Below are 22430 nucleotides of genomic sequence, written 5' to 3' on the forward strand. Positions count from 1 at the left end.
AACATAGCCGGAAGAAATCCGGAAGCGACTCGAAGCGTCAGAACTTCACTAACAAAACCGTAATTGCAGCGGAAGCCGCTGCCTCTTTTATAAAACCATCAACTCACTAACTCTCCAGGTCTGCTCTAAAAATTGGTGAAACTTAAACCACTGTAACCAAGAGAATTAAAATGCAGCAAAATTTTACATTATTGAAAACGTTTAGTAACGTTAAAAAATCGGAAATAATTGAGGTGGTCAGAAAACTGATAGTCTTTAAAAGCTGACATCGTTATCAATTGCCCTCAAATAATTCATGATTCTATTCTCAAAAAGGTTGCGAAAGCAAAAGGCAGATAATAATCTTAAACACTAAGTTGAATCTTTTCAAAAAAGAAAGCTCAAAATTAAGAATCAGAAAACACCTATAATGACACCTATAACATCTATATTGACACTTCTAATCATTGCAATTAAGACAAAAAACAACACACACTTGTCCTTGTTGTACATATGCTAGACAACATGGTTTCATACTAATTCAAAAATTAAATTGATCATAGAAAAGACATAAGCAGCAGAAGAATAATCAAAAGCAAAAAATCGTTTGAATTAATACCAAGACCGGAAGAAAATTGCAGTAAATAATCATAAGTGGAAACGGCCTGCAATCAAATTTTCAGTCCTGCTCTTATGTTGAAAGAAATCAATTGCAAACCATAGAAATGACGAAAATCTAAGAAAAAGCTGAAATCATTCATTTTTAACTGAAAAAAAAATCAATATACCGAAAATAAATGTAGATGCCAGGCCGAAGCTAGAATGATACTAACCAGAATGCGAAAAAAAATGGTACAATGTAAGCAACACCGTTAAAAAAAGACATTCTTGATTTTTGAAAGTTAAAAATCAATTTAAAATATTCAAGAAAAATGAATACATTTCATTGTTCAGCAATCAAGTAATAGAAAGGATAACTAGTCATCCGATACAAAGATCTATCCTCCTGAAGATAACAAAAAGCAGAATTCATAAATACGAAACATTGAAACATTTTGCAAAAAAATGGTCAAAAAACTTTTAAGACTGCATTTATGAAGAAGTTTTTACTGTTTTTCAAAAACTTAACGCCAAAAATGATTGAATTTTTATTGAAACGAAATTAAAGTACCTCATGTTGCACAAAAAGACTATTTCCAGCAATTACAGCCAAAATACAAACAAAAAACTGACGAAAATCGGAAAAAACTATCAAAATCGGATTAGAGTATTTACAATTTGATAAAACAAAATTACATCGAGGTAGAAAGAGGCCTTGAGTATATGAATTATCAAAGAGAAGTTGCCATATTAACTGATTTTCGACAAAAAGATGGTTAAAAGATCCAAAAAAGAAAAAATTAATAGAAAAAAAAGCCAAAAATTAACTAAAAAATTCACCAATTTTCCAATTGAAACGCATTTTCAGGCTCTGCAAAACACTGTGGCATCAATTTCCGAGGTTGGCATTTTAATATAGTATCAAATAAAATTTATTTCTACAAGAAACCAAAATAAAAGCAAAAAAATTGGTCCACTTACCCAAAAAACGGCTAAAAACGGTTATCTATATGTGCCATTCAGTCAAAAACTACTTTTCAAAGTCAAAAAGTCATTCAATAAACGCAGCGCATGATGAAAAAACTTCTCTCGCTTAGCGAAAATCTGTTCATCAAGGCAGCTTTTCTCACTTTCGCTTTTAGGTCAAAATGCCGCGTGAACAAATCTGCTTCCTGTAAAAAAAAACCGAGAGAAAACCAATACTCCTCTTCGAGTCGTAAAAAAAGCCAAGAGAAGGCCAATAATAGCCCCAGCTATCGCTGTGCGGCTATTAAAAAAACCACTCTTTTTTCGCTCCACTCTTCATATTGTTCAGCAACAAAATCACTCCAAATTTTTTCACGTGTTTGATTTCCTGCTTCGAAATTCACTTCAATAAAACTGATTAAAAAAGGACCTCTCCAATACGCCTCTTCGAGTCGTAAGAAAAAGACAGCGCCCTAATACGATTCAAATTCTTTGAATTGTAAAAAACCAAGAGAAGGCCAACGATAGCCTCAGCTATCGCTTCGAGGCTAACAAAAAAAATAATGTTCCATTGTAAATTACTTTTGACATTAAAATCAGCTAATCAACAGCTCAAATTTAGATTAGGTTATAAATTAGTTCGTTGAAACAGTTCCCAGAGATGCAAAATAGCGCAAAAATTTTTCTGCCTTGCTCTGAGTTACATTGAAAAATGGATTGATTGGTTCCAGATCTAGAGGCCCAAACTCCGGTTGTATTTCTTGGTCCACGGAAGAACAATTGTGAGCCAATGACAGCCCACTAAGCGCGTAACATGTGTGATAATAATCTTTACTAGCACCTGGTTTGTCTCTAAACCCTCCAGAATAGTGTTGACAACATAGTAAAATGTACTCTGTGAGAGCCTCAGGGTTAAACAGAGGAGCATTTAGTTCTTTAAGAGCCGCTAAAGTGGCCGAGTCGCTGGTGGACTGAGAACTCATGACGAATTGCGAAATAACTAGAGGGGACAGTTGCCAGAATGAATAGCAGGAATCTACTAGCTTGTTGGGTCGCCCACTGAAACCACCCTGAAAAGAAACAAGCATTTTAAGGTGTTCCTGGTACTGAGTTTCATAGGATGCTTGGCCTAAATAATTTTCTAATAATTAAATTCTTATTTAACCAGGGACACGTCACCATATACCACGATCAGTGCTAACTCACTCCTTTTAATGAGTGTTCTTCCAAAGGATAGACAGGTTGTCAGGAACAACTGAAATCTTTGAACAGAGATTAGTGATTTGAGTAGGTGAACCGTTGAAATGCTGAAACCTTGCATACAAATTTTCAAACCTTCCGTTTCACCGACCGAGATACATGACGTTGTACTTTGAGAATAGCTCGTCTAAAGCCCTGGCTATGCTTTGAGAAAACTCTTTACAGAGGACAGCCGGAAGTGCTGGATAAAACTGTGTCCGCAAATATTTGCGTGATTTTGCATCAAAGGGCTCAATTTGTACCTTTCAACATTCATTACCTCAAATGCCATTTGTCGACTAATGAGCCAATTGAGCAACGATTCTGTCTCGCATAGATATGTCCGGTCGAGAAGGTTCAGAGCTGCCCACCCACAGAAGGCATACCCACCGTGAGCTTCCGTGAATGGCACTGCTGAGAAGCCCCCTTCGTACGACTGGCAAGATGCCACCCAGGAAGCACTGCCTGCAAATAGTGGGCTAGATGGAGACGTGTCAATGTTGACTAACTTGGCAACTGAAGCAATGCAATAGACCCCTCTGATATCAACTTCTCCGTCTTCGTGCATTATGAAACTTCCATCAGGCTCTGAACACAATACCAAGTGTTGATACATGAATACTCGGCACATCACCAGAACAAAACTTATTGTAGCGTAATTTACATTTCCCGGTTCCCTTGTTTTGGCCTTTAAGACTGAATTAGAGACAACTAATTTCTGACATTTATCTCACTCACATTTTTGAAAAAATGAGAACTATGATAAACCCCGCTTTTTCTGAAAAATTGTGCCTTATTTCAAGTCATCCCAGTAAAATAACACATTTTAAAAGTACAGTCTCCAGTATTCAAATCCAGAATTTCTATTATCCGAAAGTTAGAAACAATTGGAGCACATGTCTCATTAACTTTTGAGCTCAAATGTGAGCACCAGTCGAGCATAATTTTTAACTGATCTCGACCCAAATCCTTGACTTTTTCGTTTTGCGTGCGCTAAATTTCGTTCTCATTTACAAGTATCAGCAGCTGAACTTAAGTTGCAGCAGTTCGCTACAATTCAAATGAAAAGTGCACCAAAATTAGTGTCATTCTTTCGCTTTAAATTTTAATTGGGGTTAAAGTGGTATATAATAAACTCTAATGACGTCATTTGAAGCCTCCTTAATGTATTTATTTACTCCCGCCGAGTGAAGCAGGCTGCAATAAATTTGAGCACCCACTAGTCGTTCGAAAGCAATTCCGGCGTTAGTCGGTTACGTTTATTATTTTTGTAAATGCAAGACGCAACATTGAGTCAGACCTACACGAACGTTGTCAAAGAATCCATGAGAAATTCTTCGTATCAAGCACTAAGCTAGAAAATCACACTTTTAAAATTGCACTTGTACAGTTGCATGAAGAGAAGCAAATGCAGACACTAACACTTTGATTAAACTTTTTCTGAAATCGCTTTGTAACTCTTATTGAGTATAAATAACGCTGAAACGAAGAAAAGAATCGTTTCTCAAAGGAATGCCAAGTTTCAAGGCGGTTGAGGGCCCAAAAAATACAATTTTCAATAGAAAAATTCTTTAGAAACTCAATAACAAAAGCCGTTTGGAAAGTTTAAACCAGCCTGTTTTGACCAATCAGTGCGTAATAAATTTCGATAGAAGTCACTTAACATCTCTAAACTACCAAATTATTGAAAACCGCCAGCTGATTGTAGGACAACAGTTAAATAGACTGTTGAAGCCCCAGGTTTTAAATAACATCAAAACCAGAGAGAAATTATTTGCGATCATAAGAAATGAAAGTCTGATTTCAATATCTTTCAATTAATATAGAATTATCAAGCTTAAGGGACTTTTTCACTCAACTTCATTTAGAATTTACTCTCAAGTAAGATTTTGAGTCCAGAAGTATTTTCATGTCGGGAAGTCAAGTCCATTGGCTAGAACATTATCCTAGGATGAAATTAAAAGAATGCAGTAACAAAGGTCATCACGTGGACAAATGCAACCTCAGAGAGAAAAGTCACAAAAAAACCTAGATCCTTAAGGTCATGGAGTGTGTCGAATGGTTGTAGCAAAGATCAAGAAAGACACCAAAATGAAGAACTGTTGTCTTTTAACCCATTTCAAGGTAACTAATAAGCGTCCTTAATACAAGAGCGAATAGCTACTGAAGCCAATTTCTGAACCAGAGATTTTTAACATAACCGACTAACGTCGGGCGAATTGCTCTCAAACGACCGATTGTCTTCGTCAGTAGCTATCCACGGGGGGGGGGGGTACCGGGAGGCTGATCGGAGGTACCAGAGGGACGGGAGAGTCAACAGCGGGTGGGGGTGGGGAAATATTTGTGGTGGTGGGGTTGTTCATCCTCTAAGAACCGCCCTTCACACCACAAGTATAAGTCTCCAAAACAGTTTGTGAATTGCATACCGGAAGATTAGTGAGCTGAAAGGCTTTATGAGCACTCTATGCCCGCTGGGCGCTACCTGTTTATCCTGTTTTTGAGCACAAAAAATCAAATGAGTCAGACGAAAAATCGGTCAAGCAAAAAAATGCATTGAAAATGACAGACAGGAATAGTAGAATTTCTAAACTTCGTTTGAGAGCGATTCTATGCTTTCGAGTTTTACGACTATTGTTTCCGAAAACCAAAGCAGCTTGTTGATAAACAGTTATACAAAAAATTTCACAAAGATGTGCAACGCATTACTTTCCATGGCATTTACTTTCAGTAATTTGTGCCGTTGTCAAAATCTCGAAATGCACAAAAATTCCAGTCAGTGTAGCCAATTTTTGAACATCCAATATGTTGGTGTGCCTGCTAAATATCGTTGACATAGAGCACAAACAATTCCTTTAAGAGTAGCTTGCGCAGTTACTTGTGGTCGAAAGCCTCATATGTACAAAACAGACAAATAAGATTAGCTTAACAGAAAAGCTTCGTTTGAATTGCGAACCCGATTTTTTATCAGCTACTGACCATTAACTTCTTGTACAAATCGAAAAAAAAGCTCGGTTAAAACATTCATCTTTTGACCTATTTCAAGGTAACTAATAATAGTCCTTAAAAAAGCGCGAACAGCTACTGAAGCAAGTTTCTGAAACAGAGAGGTTTTTAACATAACCGACTAACGTCGGATGAATTGCTCTCAAACGACCGGTTGGCTTCATCAGTAGCTCGCGAGGGTGGGGGGGTTGCCGTGAGGCTGATGGGGAACACCAGTGGGGCGGGGCTGGTCAACAGCGCGGGGAGGGAGCGTGGGTGGTGAGGGGAGTGTTCTTCAAATTCTAAGAACCGCCCTTCAAACCACAAGTATATCTCTCCAAAACAGTTTCTGTGAAATGCATACTTGGAGACTAGTGAGCTGAAAGGCTCTTAGAGCACTTAAATCCCGCCGGGCGCTACCTATTTATCCCGTTTTCGAGGACAAAGTCAAATGGGTCAGACGAAAAATTAGTCGAGCAAAAAATCGCAATAAAAAGACCGACAGGACTAATATAATTGCTAAACTCCGTTTGAGAGCGATTAAAAAACTATGGTATCAAGTTTCATGGCTATTGTTTCCAAAAATCAATGCAGCTTGATGATAAACAATTTTAAAAAAATTCACAAAATGTGCAACTCAATGCTTTTCATGGCATTTACTTTCAGTAATCTGTGGCATTGTCAATTTATCGAAATGCAAACAAAAAACCAGACATCGTAGCCAATTTTGAGCATCCAATATGTTGGTGTGCCTGCTAAAAATAGTTGAAATAGATTTCAAACAATTCCTTTAAGAAACAATTCCTTTAAAAGATTGCGCAGTTACTTTGGGTCGAGGAGCCTCATATGTACAAAAGATAGAAAGTTAAGATTATCTTTACAACAAAAATCGCTTCGTGTATTGAATTGCGAAGCGGATTTTCTCATCAGTTCCTGACCAATAACTTCTTGAGCGCAAAAACTTTGCTTTCACTTTTTTTAAAGTAAACATTTAAATTATTGATTATAGCACTCAGGTTAAATGTCAAAATCCTTTCGAATATTAATTTAATCACAGTATAGTATCAGTATTATTATGCTCTTGCAATTGCGGCTGTTCGTTCTCATAGGTAAAAGCAGTATTTGAACGCTCCTATTTGTCTGTTAACTGGTATTTTCTTGTACTGATCGAGCAAATTTTCTTGTACTGATCGAGCGTCCTTAATAAGAGCGCGAACAGCTACTGAAGCAAGTTTCTGAACCAGAGAGGTTTTTAACATTACCGACTGACGTCGGACAAATTGCTCTCAAACGACCGGTTTGCTCCGTCCGTAGCTAGCCAGGTGGTGCCGGGAGGCGTATGGGCGCAACAGTGGGGTGGGGTTCTTATCGTTGACATAGAACGCAAACAATTTCTTTAACAGTACCTTGCGCAGTTACTTTAGCTCAAAAGCATCATATGTACAAAACATAGAAAAATGTTAAAACATTTGCAAAACTGAGCAGGGTAATGTTCTGCATGTTTGAACGTTTTTCAGGGTCAAACATTTGTTGCTCCACTTCGTTATTATTCACCTTTTTTTATAATAAATTGATCTGTTCTCTTGCTCTGTCCAGCTTATAGTGACAGTAAATATCAATACATATCAATAGTTTGAAGTTTCATTAAGCTAACATTCGAGATCAACAATTCGGATGGCAAGAGACGATCCTTAACGAGATCATTGGAGTGATCAAATTTTTTGGTCGAAAATGACACATTTACATTGCGCAGTTGATTTGCCTATTTATTCGGTTTAAGTTTTTGCTTAAGAGTTTGAAGGAATCTTCAGCAGTAAGAAACATGAGAGAGCACAATCAATTTCAAAACATTAATTCTTACTTTTAAAGCAATTTGGCTTCTTACAAGATACAAAAAACTAATTCCATTAGTCATTCTACTGAAATTCATTCTGAATAACGAAAAGCATTAGCTGGTTACCAAATTTCACCTTTAAAAGGTAACTCTGCAGCTGAGAAAAATGACAATTAAGAGATTGAACTTTTCAGATTTCCTGAGAAAGATTCCATGTGATAATGAATTGAAAGCTCTGGCAAGATCCAAGAAAACAGCACCTGTGTCGTAGTTATCTTCCATATTTCCGATTATTTTTAAAACAAAGTAAAGCACTGCAACAGCTGAAGATTTTTTTAGTTTGGAAGCCGAACTCTTTTTCGTTCAAATGCTCATATTTTTTAAAGATGTTTACTACAAATTGCTTAAGTAAACGTTCAGAAACTTTAGGTGATTTCCTTATTAGTCGAAAAACAGTGATCTATCAAAGTTCGCTTATTGCTGCACATGCGATAAGGAATATCAATGTTGGAAAACTTTAACCCTAATCCCAACAAGGTTATGAATCATTCTTTGCCCATTTATACTGAACATAGTCAATATAAAAATCTCAAAACAAGAGAATAATAACTTTAGATAAAAACGCATTGCAAACTTCAGTACTTAGCTCGTCCAAAAAGATTCTCCCCGGCTTTCATGTGGACGTTAATGCGTAGTAGACGTTAATGCTTTCATGTAGACGTTAATGCCACAATTTCCCACTAAGGGATTGCTGAGTTCTCGCCACTACGTTTCAAAAACCTCAGATCACCTGACTCAAACTCTTTTCTACGTTTAAAATTCATTTTTTAGATACCCAGATTCCTATAATCCAACCCATATCTGCTCATCCCAATTCCAATCCCAATTCAACCCCACCCTTATTCACAATCTTAATTCATACAAAAGAACGACATAAATATCGACATAGCTTGACACCTTTTAATTCATAAATGGTACTGGAGGTGGGGGTGGGGGGGGGGGGGGGGCGCTTAATGGATCTCAATTAGCTCTCCCTTCTTTGATTCTCTTAGCTTAGATTTTGACCCTTGAAATTATCGAGTTAGAAGCTTCATAAACCCAACATCCAAATAATCTCACTCCAATTATGTATAATGAAGTAGAGCCAACTCATAGGGTATATGATACTTTATTTTGACGTTGTGGAGTTTTTAATGGATATTTTACCCTAAAAAACGCAAACACAATTGCCCCAGTCACCCTTGCCTAAACTACAACAACAACATCTCTTGTCTTTTCATATTTTAAGATACTGAACTTTCAACTACTGTCTGCAAAGTAATTCATTTTTTACCAAACTCACATAAGTCAGCAACATTTTTTTACGTTTTTTCGATCGCAGCTGTTGAACTCCAATTTAACAAACCAATGATTGTTGCTCCCGATTCTCAATTGCTCTCAAAAGAAGTTTGTGGATTCTTATATTAGCACTGCATTCTTATTTTTTTGGGATTTTTAGCTTGATCAAATTTTCGCATGACGCTTCTAACTTTTCGTCTTCAAAAACGGGATGGACAGGGTAAGACCAGGTTACAAGAGGGTGATTGAGCAGCTCTATTAGAGCTTTACGCCTTGCTAATCTCTAATTATGCGATTGCCCAAAATTGTCGAGGAGAGAAACATATCGCGTGAAAAGCGTTTTTTAATCCCAACAGTTCAACCCCTCTCTCAATCACCAGCATCCTGGTTCACCTGGCGATTTGTACCCCACCCTCTTCCACCTTTTGGATATCGTACACATCTAAACTTCAAACTCTCATTAAGTTTCTGAAACAATCGTTGCTTGCTGACAATTATTAAGAGGAAGCCGGAGAGATTGGATGATCTAATGCTCAAAAATTTTGTCGATAGATGTCAAGCTTATACTTTTCCAAAATGCCAGCGGTAGAAAAGCTCTAATGAAAGTTTTTGTTGTTATGGTCATAGATCCAGTTTTCTATCTTTCTCTCTTCTTCACCGGAGTTTGCTAGGCAAATTATACAACTCTTATGAGAACTTTTCTGCTCTATTTCAGAGAACTGTTTCATGGAAACAAACAAACTGATTAGGTGCAAATTAAAAATTGGCATTAGTTTTACCACTTATTTCACGTTTTTATTTTTGCATTGTGATATGTTGAGTGATCAGCAGATTAATTGAATAATGGTACTTCTAAAACATTGAAATACTATTAACTATCCTATATTAAAGATTTGCACATTAAGCTTTTGTCAACCTTTTTTTTAAAAAAAATTTTAATCGACGAGCTGCATTGATCTTTGAAACAATAATATAAAATGGACATCCTTGATTTTTGAAAGCGCTCTAGCTCCAGTAAATGGCTGAAGTGGCTGCTAGTGCGTTGACTGTTGATTGGGGGCTGTCAGTTTGCCGAAGAGGAGCCAAGAGTTCAGTTTCTAAAACAGCCCCCAATCAACAACCAAAGCACTAGACTCCACTTCACCCATTTTCTGGAGCTAGAGCGCTTTCAAAAATCAAGGATGTCCATTTTATGGCATTGTTTCCGAGATCAATGAAGCTCGTCGATTACACTTTTTAAAAAAAGGTTGACAAAGGATCAATGTGCAAATCTTTAATTTAGGATAGTTAATAATGGTTCAATATTTTAGAAGGAGCATTATTCAATTATTCTGCTGATCACTCAACATATCACAATTCAAAAAAACGTGACATTGGTGGTAACACTAATGCCAATTATTAATTTGCACCTAATCAGTTTGTTTGTTTCCATGAAACAATTCTTTGAAATAGAACAGAAAAGTTCTCATAAGAGTTGTATAATTTGCCTAGCAACCTCCGGTGAAGAAGAGAGAAAGATAGAAAACTGGATCTGTGAAGATAGATAAATGCATATTTGATGCCTACCATAACAACAAAAACTTTCATTAGAGCTTTTCTACCGCTGGCATTTTAGAAAAATATAACCCTGGAGAGGAAGCCGGAGAGATTGGATGATCTACTGCGCAAAAATTGTGTGTATAAATATACACAAAATTTTTGCGCAGTAGATCATCCAATCTCTCCGGCTTCCTCTTAATAATTGTCAGCAAGCAACCATTGTTTCAGAAACTGATTAAAAAATACGAACTTTAGATGTGCACGATATCCAAGAGGTGGAAGAGGGTGGGGTACAAATCGCCAGGTGCACCAAGGTGCTGGTGACAGAGAGGGGTTGAACTGTTAGGATTAAAAAACGCTTTTCACGCGATATGTTTCTCTCCTCGACAATTTTGGGCAATCGCATAATTAGAGATTAGCAAGGCGTAAAGCTCTAATAGAGCTGCTCAATCACCCTCTTGTAACCCGGTCTTAGCCTGTTCATCCCGTTTTTGAAGACGAAAAGTTAGAAGCGTCATGCGAAAATTTGGTCAAGCTAAAAATCCCACGAAAAGAAGACCGCAGGGTTAATATAAGAATCCACAAACTTCGTTTGAGAGCAACTGAGAATCAGGCGCAACAATCATTGGTTTGTTAAATTGGAATTCAACAGCTGCGATTGAAAACACGTAAAAAATATTGCTGTCTAATGCGAGTTTGGTAAAAATGAATTACTTTGCAGATAGTAGTTGAAAGTGAGCTAAATATTATTGGAGCAAAAACTTGAGTTAAGAGTTGGCTGTTGGTCCTTGCTTTTTGGAGATATACCACTCTAATACAAGCTGCGTGACTAAATTTTGCTCAAAAATTTCTGCAAACAAGCGTCATTACTGTCTAGTTGATAACATGCGAGGAAAGCAAATTCTTGGGAAAAGCGAGCAAAAGGCATCTTTAAGGGTATTAATAATGAATTCCCAAGGTAAACTGAGTTGCCAGGCATTAATTGGTAAACTTACGATGAAGAGATTTGAAAAAGGTGACCAACGCTTCTCGGTCGATTGACTGGATCGCTTCATCAGTGCCTAACACACACAGAGCATTCACTGCTGCATAAGTTGGAGCAGCATGAGCTATCTAAACAAGAACAAAATAACAAGTCAGCTGCTATTTAATCATGTCAAATACGTAATTTAAACAGTATACTTGATTTACAGTGCTTCAATGAATATATTTATTTTCATTTCAGTGGGCGTTGAACTTTTTGCTCCCACTTACATGTGATAATTATTACATTGCAACATGTTATGTACCAAAGGCCTTTCGTCACTCAGGCCAGATTTTGCCTTTTCAGTTTCTAGAGGTGTAATAAAACCTTCAGAAGCCTCCTATCCATGTAATCTCGACTTATAGCCCAATTCATATGGTAAATGACCTTTCAGTTGATTGGAGTTTTAATGAAGATTTTTACTCAAAATACAAAATTAGCGGAACTCACTTGCCCCGGTCCGCCTCCATAACCACCTCTCTTCTTGTCTTTGCACTTGTTTAAAAATTGAACAACTTTTGACGCCTCCTCGTCCGTGCACTGATAGCCCAGAATATCCAAAGAATGGAGAATCCAGTAGCATATCCAAGGTCTTGAGGCGTCAAGAGAACCATAAGATGAAGGCAAGTGGCGAAATAGACCCCTCTTTAAGAACTCTATCGTCAAATCTCGGCTTAGTGGAGGAGTCTTTGGAGCAGGAGCCGACATAAATAAGTTGAAAATACGTGCTACACTATCTTCAGTTTTGGTTTGCTCTTTAACCGTTGTGGAGTAAATTGAAGCAGGGATACTCTGGCAGTTTTCGCAAAAGAATCGAGCGGATCGTCGTTGTACTCCCTCAAAAATATCCCCACTTGATGTCATTTCATCGCCTTCAGCCTCGCCCATTGTGAAAAATGATCAAATGCTTTATAAAACTACAATATCATCAAAAACAAACCTGAAAACAGCAGAACGTAAGGCCGATACTACAAAATGTAGGAATATACATGCGCCATCTCATAAAATGTTCTACGTATGACCACCGGCAGTTAGTTAAAAGCAAAAGGGAGACTCATTAAATTTGTTGCAAAGAATAAAACACAAAATGTACTGCACTAATGTAGCCTAATTCTGCCGAGTATTTAAAGAATTGAATTTGACCCACAATTTGTTGAACTCTTGAGCATATTTGTCAACAGACACTTTGTGGTTTGTAATGATGAGGTTTTCGTTATTTCCTACAACTGCTTGTTGCGTCCAATTGAAAGATCCTGTCGCAACCGCGCTGTTGTCAATAATGACAAATTTGTGATGCATCAAATTACCGCAGTTCTTTTCACTTCGAACAGGGACTCCATTGTTCAAAAGCTTCGGCACTTGCGTCCCAGTCAACTCAGCTGCATCTGTCACTACACGGACTTTAACTTTTCTCGATCGCAAATCTATTAGAATGTCAACCAAGTCGAGGCATGTTATGTTGAAAACACATACATCAACGGATGTGTTTGCGGTAAGCAGGAATTGTAATAGCTTCACCATGGAATTTACACTGTGGTCTTTTTTGCATTTGCTGCCAAGTCTACAGCCAGTCGGTAAAAAGTGGAATGCTTTACAGTGTAACAAAGGATCAGGGAACATAAGCACCTCCATAAATGTTCCCTGCGTTAAATATCGCTGAAATTTCTTCAAACGCCATAAGTTCCAAAGCAAGAGAAACAAGTCGGTAGCAAATACAGCAGGTAGTATCCAACGGTACATGATCAATTACACAAACGTGGTCTTTCTTAGAGTTACATTTTTACTGAAAAAGAAGCTTAAGGTAATTCAAAAAATGCCTTTGGCGCCATATACAGAGATCAAAATTAAATTAGAACTTGGCCATTCATGACAATGTAATATTCAATTCAGATCAATCAAGAGCGCCTCTTTCAGGTTAACCTCTATCATCCTTTGCAGTAGCATGTCATGCTTATTCGAGCACAAAATCAAAATATAGCGTACCATCATGAACAATGTTTATGTTTAATTTTCCTCTATAAGCATTGACTTGGCTCACATAGGGTCGAATCGAGTCTCCAGGATTTCATCACACTCAACTCAATTTTGGGAGAAACCGATCTTTTCCCGTTGTGCCCCCTACCCCAGTTGAAGAGCACGTGTCGTTACATGGTAAATCATTGTGCAAAAATATTGCACTATAGCACGTGCGTCTGGGGGGGGGGGGGGGGGGGTGCAAATAATATGCACCCACTAAGCTACGGGCACTCACGGAGAAGTTGGAAAAATCTAATCGAGACCCAATGTTAAATATTTGATCAGACATGCCAGAATATATCTGTTCGGTTTGTGCCCCCTTTCAATACACCATGCACTGGAATTAAGCATAGAAAAAGGACTTATCGAGAAAAGCAGATATGTGATCTGATCAACATATTCACAGAAAGGTACGACTCCAGCTGCTGACAATCTCAGGTTTGAGTGAAGAAGAAACACAGTTAAATTAGGCAATAACCCAGAAGCATGAATATTACTGCCAAAAACGACTTGTTAAAATTTCATGGCAAGATCTCGGTTTACAAATTTACTCATAAGAAAATCAGTGTTTTTAGGAATTGAACTTTCGTCTAGAATCTAGGAGTTGGATCTAATTTCCTGATGCCTCGCGAATAAAAAGAACCTATTCTAGAACAGCAGCGACTATGTTATCAGAAAAAAAATTCATTTGTTCGTTCATTGTTTGAAAAATTTCCACTTAGAAGTCCGAGGAAAAAAGCGTTTTCTCTCAGTTGAAAGCCTTGCTAAGCTACAAGATTGGAAAGGTCTCAATTCCTCGATATTAGTTCTTATTCTGATAACCTCCGAGAATTGCTATTTTGAACAAATTATAATCTGAATGTCAAAAGAAGTTAGCACCATTCGTTTTCCAAAGTAAAAATTCAAACTTTGGAACGCGATGAAATTCTGAACATAACCGACTAACGTCGGGCGAATTGCTCTCAAACAACCGGCAAGCGGTTGCCTTTGTCAGTAGCTAGCCACGGTCTAGTGAGGCTAGCTTTAGCTTGATTCGACTCTGCATTTCTAGCCTTATCAGTAAATAAATCAAATAAACTGATATTTTAAGAATTTGCAAAATATTGCAAAATTTAAAAGAAAAGCTTCCAGACTTCGCAGTGATGATGTTCAAAACTATTTTTTGTCTCTGGAGTTATGTCAAGTAACCCTTCTGCAAGACTTGAAAAGCTTCGTTGGCCAGTAATGATCGTGAAACTCAGAAAAGGACGAAAATATTCAAAAATTTTGAAAACAATCGCAAATTTTAACAAAATCTAGAATAAAATTCAAAATATTAAAATCTTCAAAACCATTTCATTGTCTCAAGAGACTTCTAGCATCCCTATTTTAAGCATTAAAAAGTTTCACTGGCTCAAATATCCAAAAACTTGGAACATCACAATATTTTTCCAAAACTTCGAAAAAAAAATTTATCAAAGCATTGCTAAAGCTGGAGTCACTAGAGTATTGAAAACTTGGATCTATATGGGAAAACACTGTTTTCAGCTTGCTTTACAGCGCGAGAGCATAGATTTGCGGTCAAACCAAAGTCGAGAGAGTCAGAGCCCCGAAAGTTCTCCCGAGAAGTCTGATTTTGCTTCCGCGGTACTGAAGAAAAAAACCTAAAGGGCCAAACGCAAATTATGTTGATACTCGTTATCTGCTCCCAACTTCAAATATTCTGGAACGATTTTTCAGCTCCGCTGGTTTCGCCAACAACGATTTGAGGCAGCAACTGTGTCCTATCAATCTTGAAGAACAATTGTTCCTTGAAGTTAATAAACGCTTTTGGGACTCGAAATTGTTGAATTAAATTATCAAGTACTGATTGATGGTAAAGTTTTGTCTGTCAATTATTGCAATAATTGATTGCCGAGATTTGCCAATTAAATTAATTGATTGCCTTCCTTTTTTCGGGTCAATTAATTTTTCCAAATCCCTGAATATAATTGCTACAAACTTCGTTTGAGAGCAATTAAAAATACGTAACGGTAATTTACTAGATAACCCAATGTCGAAATTGACGAACTCCATCCAAGTCTCACAAAAGAAAGTTATCACGAAATCACATTTTCCTCTTGTCGCGAAGTCTTGTCATTTTTCTCTTGCCATGTTTAACACAAATGCAAACTCAATTATAGTTAACAAACGTGAAAACATCACATTTTGAGAAAACTTTCTTTCAACAATAAAACTTAGAATACTGACAGCTTGCAGGCTTCTCTCACGATTCTTATTTGCTACGTGTTTTTTCAGATCGGCAGATAAAGTCAGACAAAAATCGCTTTGTCGAGATATATGATGGTGTCTCGTTGCAATAAAACTGACTTCTGCAGAAATATCGATAATTATTTGTTGCACTTATATTCCGTCCAAAAACTCCATGCCTTTCATAACCTTTCATGCCATGAATTCAATCCGGCTGTGAAATCCTTACTGGCGTGAAAACAGGACTTCGTTTTTTCAGGCACAACTTTGACTGGAGACCTCAATTTGAACAAAAAGACCACGATGGCATCCGAGTACAAAGCTCAAGATTAATCACTCAGCATTAATTGAAAGTTATTTTTCACAGTATCCAGGACTGTAGAAAAGCATCAGCTTGATTTAGTCTCAGGAAACGACCCAAATCTCATGTTCAAATCTGACGCTGCTAAGAAATTAAGTATACTGCATCAAGTCAATCTGAAAGTATGCTCTGACCATTAATCAGAATCAACAAAATTGCACCGTCGAAGGAATAAAACATTGAACAATGACGCAAAACTACCCATTCAAAAACCAGACTGGGAACAGAAGTTTCAAGTAGCCACTAACAAGTCTCCTGTCTGACACTACTGCGACAATAATGCAGCAATAACCTAACTGGTGTACCAATGGATCAGGAAATTAGTAGACAAACATGTTCCAAGAGTCACTTTTCATAGATCACTAGCCTTACTCTTGCGGCACGTCTGTTAGGAAAACACCGCTGTTCGGAATACTTTCCTAATCGTTATTTTGGCACGAGAAAAATATAATGTATCAAAAATAAATGATGAATGCTTGATGAATATGGACTAGCAAGCCCGCAAAAGCATCACAAAATCATATCCGAACAGGTTTAAAAGAATATAGGATTTTTTCGTGGCAACTCGGGCTCGAACCAATGCCCCTCGTTTAACAGCCACAGCTCTTACCTCTTAGGCTACCGACGCCTAATTTTGGCGTCCATTAACTTATTCAAGAGCAACTTTTTGGCCACAATTTTGGCTTTACTGTGATTAAGGTGCGCTATGAATTTGCATAAAATCTTCTACAACAAAAGAGAACCAAATCCCAAATTTATCTCCGAGTACATTATACATCCTGTATACAGCCTGCTGCTGCTGTCAATCGGTACTGGCTACATAAGCAAAATTTTTATCAATGTCTTTATTGTTTCGCTTGTTTTTGCTAAGCCGTATGATTATTGAGCGGAAAAAAACATTTGCAGTGCAGGCTCTTAGGCATGATTGTGTGGGCTGCATTCTTAAGGATCGTTAAGACATGTGAACATAGGAGCGCTGCTAAACATTGCGTTTAAGTGCGACTTACATTTAATATATTAGATGAAAGGAGGGATGAGGAGAGAAAGAAATGGAGAAAGAAAGAAAAGATAAAGGAATAAAGAAAGAACGAAAAGAAGACATAAGTGAAATGAAATGAAGAGGGGAAGAAAAAGGCAACCAACTCCCCAATTTTTCATCCCAGTAAACGATGCATCCTTTTCCTCCACAACTCGGGATCGAACGCATGTCCCTCTCTTCATAACCACAGGTCTAATCCCTTGCGCTACCGACGCCTGTTACTGTTGTCTAATGAACTGAATACATAAAAAATATTGGTCGATGGCTTTTTGTCTCGCTTGTTTTTGCTGAGCTGTATGTTTATTGAGCAAAAAAACATTTAAAGATCAGGCATTTAAGCATGGTCGTGTAGGCTGCATGTTTAAGGATCGCTAAAACACATGAAGATAGGAGCGTTGTTAACCATTGCGTTCAAGTGCGACATACATTTAATATATTAGATAAAGAAGAATAAATAAGAAAGGAAAGAAGAAGGGAGCAAGAAGGAAACACACTAGTAGATGAAAAAACAAGATTCAACATTTTTGAGACGAAAAACAGAGGTCATTTTTTGCACCGACTCGGTCTCGAACCCATGCCCCTCGCTTCACAGCCACAGTTCTAATCCCTGCACTACCGAGTCCTTTTACTGTTGTCTATTGAACTGGTACCTACAAAAAATATTGGTCGATGGCTTTTTCTCTCGCTTGTTTTTGCTGAGCTGTATGTTTATTGAGCAAAAAAACATTTGTAGATCAGGCACTTAAGCATGGTCGTGTAGGCTGGATGTTTAAGGATTGTTAAAACATGTGAAGATAGGAGCGTTGTTAACCATTGCGTTCAAGTGTGACTCAAATTGAATATATTAGAAATAGAAGAATCAATAAGAAGGGAAATAAAGAAGGAAGCAAGAAGGAAACACAGTAGTGGATGAAAACAAGATTCACCATTTTTGAGACAAAACCGAAGACATTTTTGGCACCGAGTAGGGATCGATCCCATGCCCCTCGCTTCACAGCCACAGGTCTAATCCTTGCACTACCGAGTCCTTTTACTGTTGTCTATTGAACTGGTACATACGAAAAATATTGGTCGATGGCTTTTTGTCTCGCTTGTTTGTGCTAAGCCGTATGCTTAATGAGCAGAAAAACATTTGCAGATCAGGCAATTAAGCAAGGTCGTGTAGGCTGCATGTTTAAAAACCGTTAAAACATGTGAAGATAGGAGCGTTGTTAACCATTGCGTTCAAGTGTGACTCAAATTGAATATATTAGAAATAGAAGAATCAATAAGAAGGGAAATAAAGAAGGAAGCAAGAAGGAAACACAGTAGTGGATGAAAAACAAGATTCACCATTTTGAAGACAAAAAACAGAGGCCATATTTTGCACCGACTCGGCCTCGAACCCATGCCCCTCGCTTCACGGCCCCAAGTCTACCACCTTGCACTACCGACGTCTGTTACTGTTGTCTATCCGTTTTGGCTAAATACGAATATCGATCGATGGCTATTTGTCGCACTTGTTTTTGCTAAGCTGTATGATTAATGAGCAGAAAAACATTTGCAGATCAGGCACTTAAATATGGTCGTGTAGGCTGCATGTTTAAGGATCGTTAAAACATGTGAATATAGGAGCACTGTTAACCATTGCGTTCCAGGGCGACTTACATTTAATATAATAGATATAGAAGAATCAATAAGAAGTGAAATAAAGTAGGGAGCAAGAACGAAAACAAGATTCACCATTTTTGAGCCAAAAAACAGAAGCTAAAACAGAAGCTGGAGCGGTGATAACCGTTGCGTTCAAGTGCGACTTACATTTATTATAACAGATGAGAGGGAGAGAATGAAATGAAGAAACAAAAGTTGAAGGAATAAAGGAAGAACAAAACGATACAAGTAACAAATAAAAGCAAAGAAATGAAGAAGGGAAGAAAAAGACAATCAACTCCCCATTTTTTTATGCCAGTAAAATATAAATCATTTTCCTCACTACTTGGGCTCGAACCCATGCCCCTCGCTTCACAGCCACAGTTCTAATCCCTGCACTACCGAGTCCTTTTACTGTTGTCTATTGAACTGGTACCTACAAAAAATATTGGTCGATGGCTTTTTCTCTCGCTTGTTTTTGCTGAGCTGTATGTTTATTGAGCAAAAAAACATTTGTAGATCAGGCACTTAAGCATGGTCGTGTAGGCTGGATGTTTAAGGATTGTTAAAACATGTGAAGATAGGAGCGTTGTTAACCATTGCGTTCAAGTGTGACTCAAATTGAATATATTAGAAATAGAAGAATCAATAAGAAGGGAAATAAAGAAGGGAGCAAGAAGGAAACACACTAGTAGATGAAAAAACAAGATTCAACATTTTTGAGACGAAAAACAGAGGTCATTTTTTGCACCGACTCGGTCTCGAACCCATGCCCCTCGCTTCACAGCCACAGTTCTAATCCCTGCACTACCGAGTCCTTTTACTGTTGTCTATTGAACTGGTACCTACAAAAAATATTGGTCGATGGCTTTTTCTCTCGCTTGTTTTTGCTGAGCTGAATGTTTATTGAGCAAAAAAACATTTGTAGATCAGGCACTTAAGCATGGTCGTGTAGGCTGGATGTTTAAGGATTGTTAAAACATGTGAAGATAGGAGCGTTGTTAACCATTGCGTTCAGGTGCAACTTACATTTATTATATTAGTTATATTAGTTATAGAAGAAAAAATAGGGAAGAAACAAAGAAGTGAGCAAGAAGGAAACACAGTAGTGGATGAAAAACAAGATTCAACGTTTTTGAGACAAACAGAAGCCATATTTTGCACCGACCCGGTCTCGAACCCATGCCCTCGCTTCACAGCCACAGGTCTAATCCTTGCACTACCGAGTCCTTTTACTGTTGTCTATTGAACTGGTACATACGAAAAATAATGGTCATACGAAAAATAATGGTCGATGGCTTTTTGTCTCGCTTGTTTTTCTAAGTTGTATGTTTATTGAGCAAAAAAAAACATTTGTAGATCAGGCACTTAAGCATGGTCGTGTAGGCTGGATGTTTAAGCATAGTTAAAACATGTAAAGATAGGAGCGTTGTTAACCATTGCGTTCAAGTGCAACTTACATTTATTATATTAGTTATAGAAGAAAAAATAAGAAAGGAAAAAAAGAAGGGAGCAAGAAGGAAACACAGTAGTGGATGAAAAACAAGATTCACGTTTTTGAGACAAAAAACAGAAGCCATTTTTGGAACCAATTCGGGCTCGAACCCATACCCTCGCTTCACATCCACAAGTCTATTCCTTTGCGCTACCGAGGCCATTTATGTTTTCTATTGAACTGGTACATACGAAAAATAATGGTCGATGGCTTTTCGTCTCGCTTGTTTTTGCTAAGCTGTATGATTATTGAGCAAAAAAACATTTGCAGATCAGGCGCTTAAGCATGGTCGTGTAGGCTGCATGTTCAAGGATCGTTAAAACATGTGAAGATAGGAGCGTTGTTAACCATTGCGTTCAAGTGCAACTTACATTTATAATATAAGTTATAGAAGGAAAAATAAGAAGAGAATTAAAGAAGGGAGCAAGAAGGAAACACAGTAGTGGATGAAAAACAAGATTCACCATTTTTGAGACAAAAAACCGAAGACATTTTTGGCACCGAGTAGGGATCGATCCCATGCCCCTTGCTTCACAGCCACAGGTATAATCCCCTGCACTACCGAGGCCTGTTACTGTTGTCTATTGAACTGGTACATGCGAAAAATAATGGTCGATGGCTTTTTGTCTCGCTTGTTTTTGCTAAGCTGTGTGATTATTGAGCAAAACAACATTTGCAGATCAGGCACTTAAGCATGGTCGTGTAGGTTGCATGTTCGCTAAAACACGTGAAGATAGGAGCGTTGTTAACCATTGCGTTCAAAAGAGACTTTCATTTAATATTTTGCTAAGCTGTATTATTATTGAGCAAGAAAACATTTGCAGATCAGGCACTTAAGCATGGTCGTGTAGGCTGCATGTTCGCTAAAACACGTGAAGATAGGAGCTTTGTTAACCATTGCGTTCAAGTGCGACTTACATTTAATACATTAGATACTTACCAATGTTGGTCTTAAGCACAACATCGAACATTAAAAAACGACTTTTGTTTCTGAAGAACAAAAGGGGACAACTAAATCTGAGATTGGATCTCAAAAATTGTTAGGAGGTAACAAGGAGCACACCAGGCCATGTGAGGAAATCAGAAATATTTGGTGGAAAAGGTGCGCTCACAAGAGGTTGATTTATACAAAAAAAATTTAGCAGGATTCACTATGAGCCGAACCATACCATCGAAATTAAATCTGGACTTCAAAATTGTTAAGAACGAAGTATGAGCCGAGTTGTGCAATCTAATAAACGTTTTCTCTGCCAGGTAATTCGACAATGCACCAACTGTAACCAACATTCCAAACTTACTCACTAATGACATAAAGGGTGAAAACCCATGGTATATCCCTAAAGACTTCGCTACTACTACTACTACTACTACTACTACTACTACTACTACTACTACTACTACTACTACTACTACTACTACTACTACTACTACTACTACTACTACTACTACTACTACTACTACTACTACTACTACTACTACTACTACTACTACTACTACTACTACTACTACTACTACTACTACTACTACTACTACTACTACTACTACTACTACTACTACTACTACTACTACTACTACTACTACTACTACTACTACTACTACTACTACTACTACTACTACTACTACTACTACTACTACTACTACTACTACTACTACTACTACTACTACTACTACTACTACTACTACTACTACTACTACTACTACTACTACTACTACTACTACTACTACTACTACTACTACTACTACTACTACTACTACTACTACTACTACTACTACTACTACTACTACTACTACTACTACTACTACTACTACTACTACTACTACTACTACTACTACTACTACTACTACTACTACTACTACTACTACTACTACTACTACTACTACTACTACTACTACTACTACTACTACTACTACTACTACTACTACTACTACTACTACTACTACTACTACTACTACTACTACTACTACTACTACTACTACTACTACTACTACTACTACTACTACTACTACTACTACTACTACTACTACTACTACTACTACTACTACTACTACTACTACTACTACTACTACTACTACTACTACTACTACTACTACTACTACTACTACTACTACTACTACTACTACTACTACTACTACTACTACTACTACTACTACTACAAATAC

General features: G+C 37.5%; 2 protein-coding genes across 2 annotated transcripts; both read right to left on the minus strand.

The window, feature by feature from the left end:
- Positions 1-2106: 2106 nt before the first annotated feature.
- On the minus strand, positions 2107-12531 carry LOC142337585 (protein farnesyltransferase subunit beta-like). Its single transcript, XM_075386924.1, has 4 exons — positions 11952-12531; positions 11473-11590; positions 3065-3372; positions 2107-2615 (listed from the first exon to the last, which is right to left on the minus strand). Exons 1-4 carry the CDS (start codon positions 12387-12389, stop codon positions 2181-2183), a joined length of 1299 nt encoding a protein of 432 aa, XP_075243039.1. The 5' UTR covers positions 12390-12531; the 3' UTR covers positions 2107-2180.
- A 12-nt stretch (positions 12532-12543) lies between these two features.
- On the minus strand, positions 12544-13318 carry LOC142337587 (uncharacterized). The gene has a single exon (XM_075386925.1). The coding sequence runs from the start codon at positions 13239-13241 to the stop codon at positions 12609-12611; it is 633 nt and encodes a 210-aa protein (XP_075243040.1). The 5' UTR covers positions 13242-13318; the 3' UTR covers positions 12544-12608.
- Between the last annotated feature and the right edge of the window lie 9112 nt (positions 13319-22430).

The sequence above is a fragment of the Convolutriloba macropyga genome, chromosome 4 (genome assembly GCF_964194025.1).
Source record: "Convolutriloba macropyga chromosome 4, txConMacr16.3, whole genome shotgun sequence".
NCBI classification, from domain to species: domain Eukaryota; kingdom Metazoa; phylum Xenacoelomorpha; order Acoela; family Convolutidae; genus Convolutriloba; species Convolutriloba macropyga.

What these genes read in the sequence shown, in the direction of transcription:
- LOC142337585 (XM_075386924.1), bottom strand. Translation starts at nt 12,389, where the DNA reads ATGGGCGAGGCTGAAGGCGATGAAATGACATCAAGTGGGGATATTTTT. An exon ending in CTTTTTCAAATCTCTTCATC is followed by an intron (nt 3,373 to 11,472) that starts GTAAGTTTACCA and finishes TATTGTGTTCAG; the next exon opens with AGCCTGATGGAAGTTTCATA. An exon ending in GTCGACAAATGGCATTTGAG is followed by an intron (nt 2,616 to 3,064) that starts GTAATGAATGTT and finishes GTTTCTTTTCAG; the next exon opens with GGTGGTTTCAGTGGGCGACC.
- LOC142337587 (XM_075386925.1), bottom strand. Translation starts at nt 13,241, where the DNA reads ATGTACCGTTGGATACTACCTGCTGTATTTGCTACCGACTTGTTTCTC.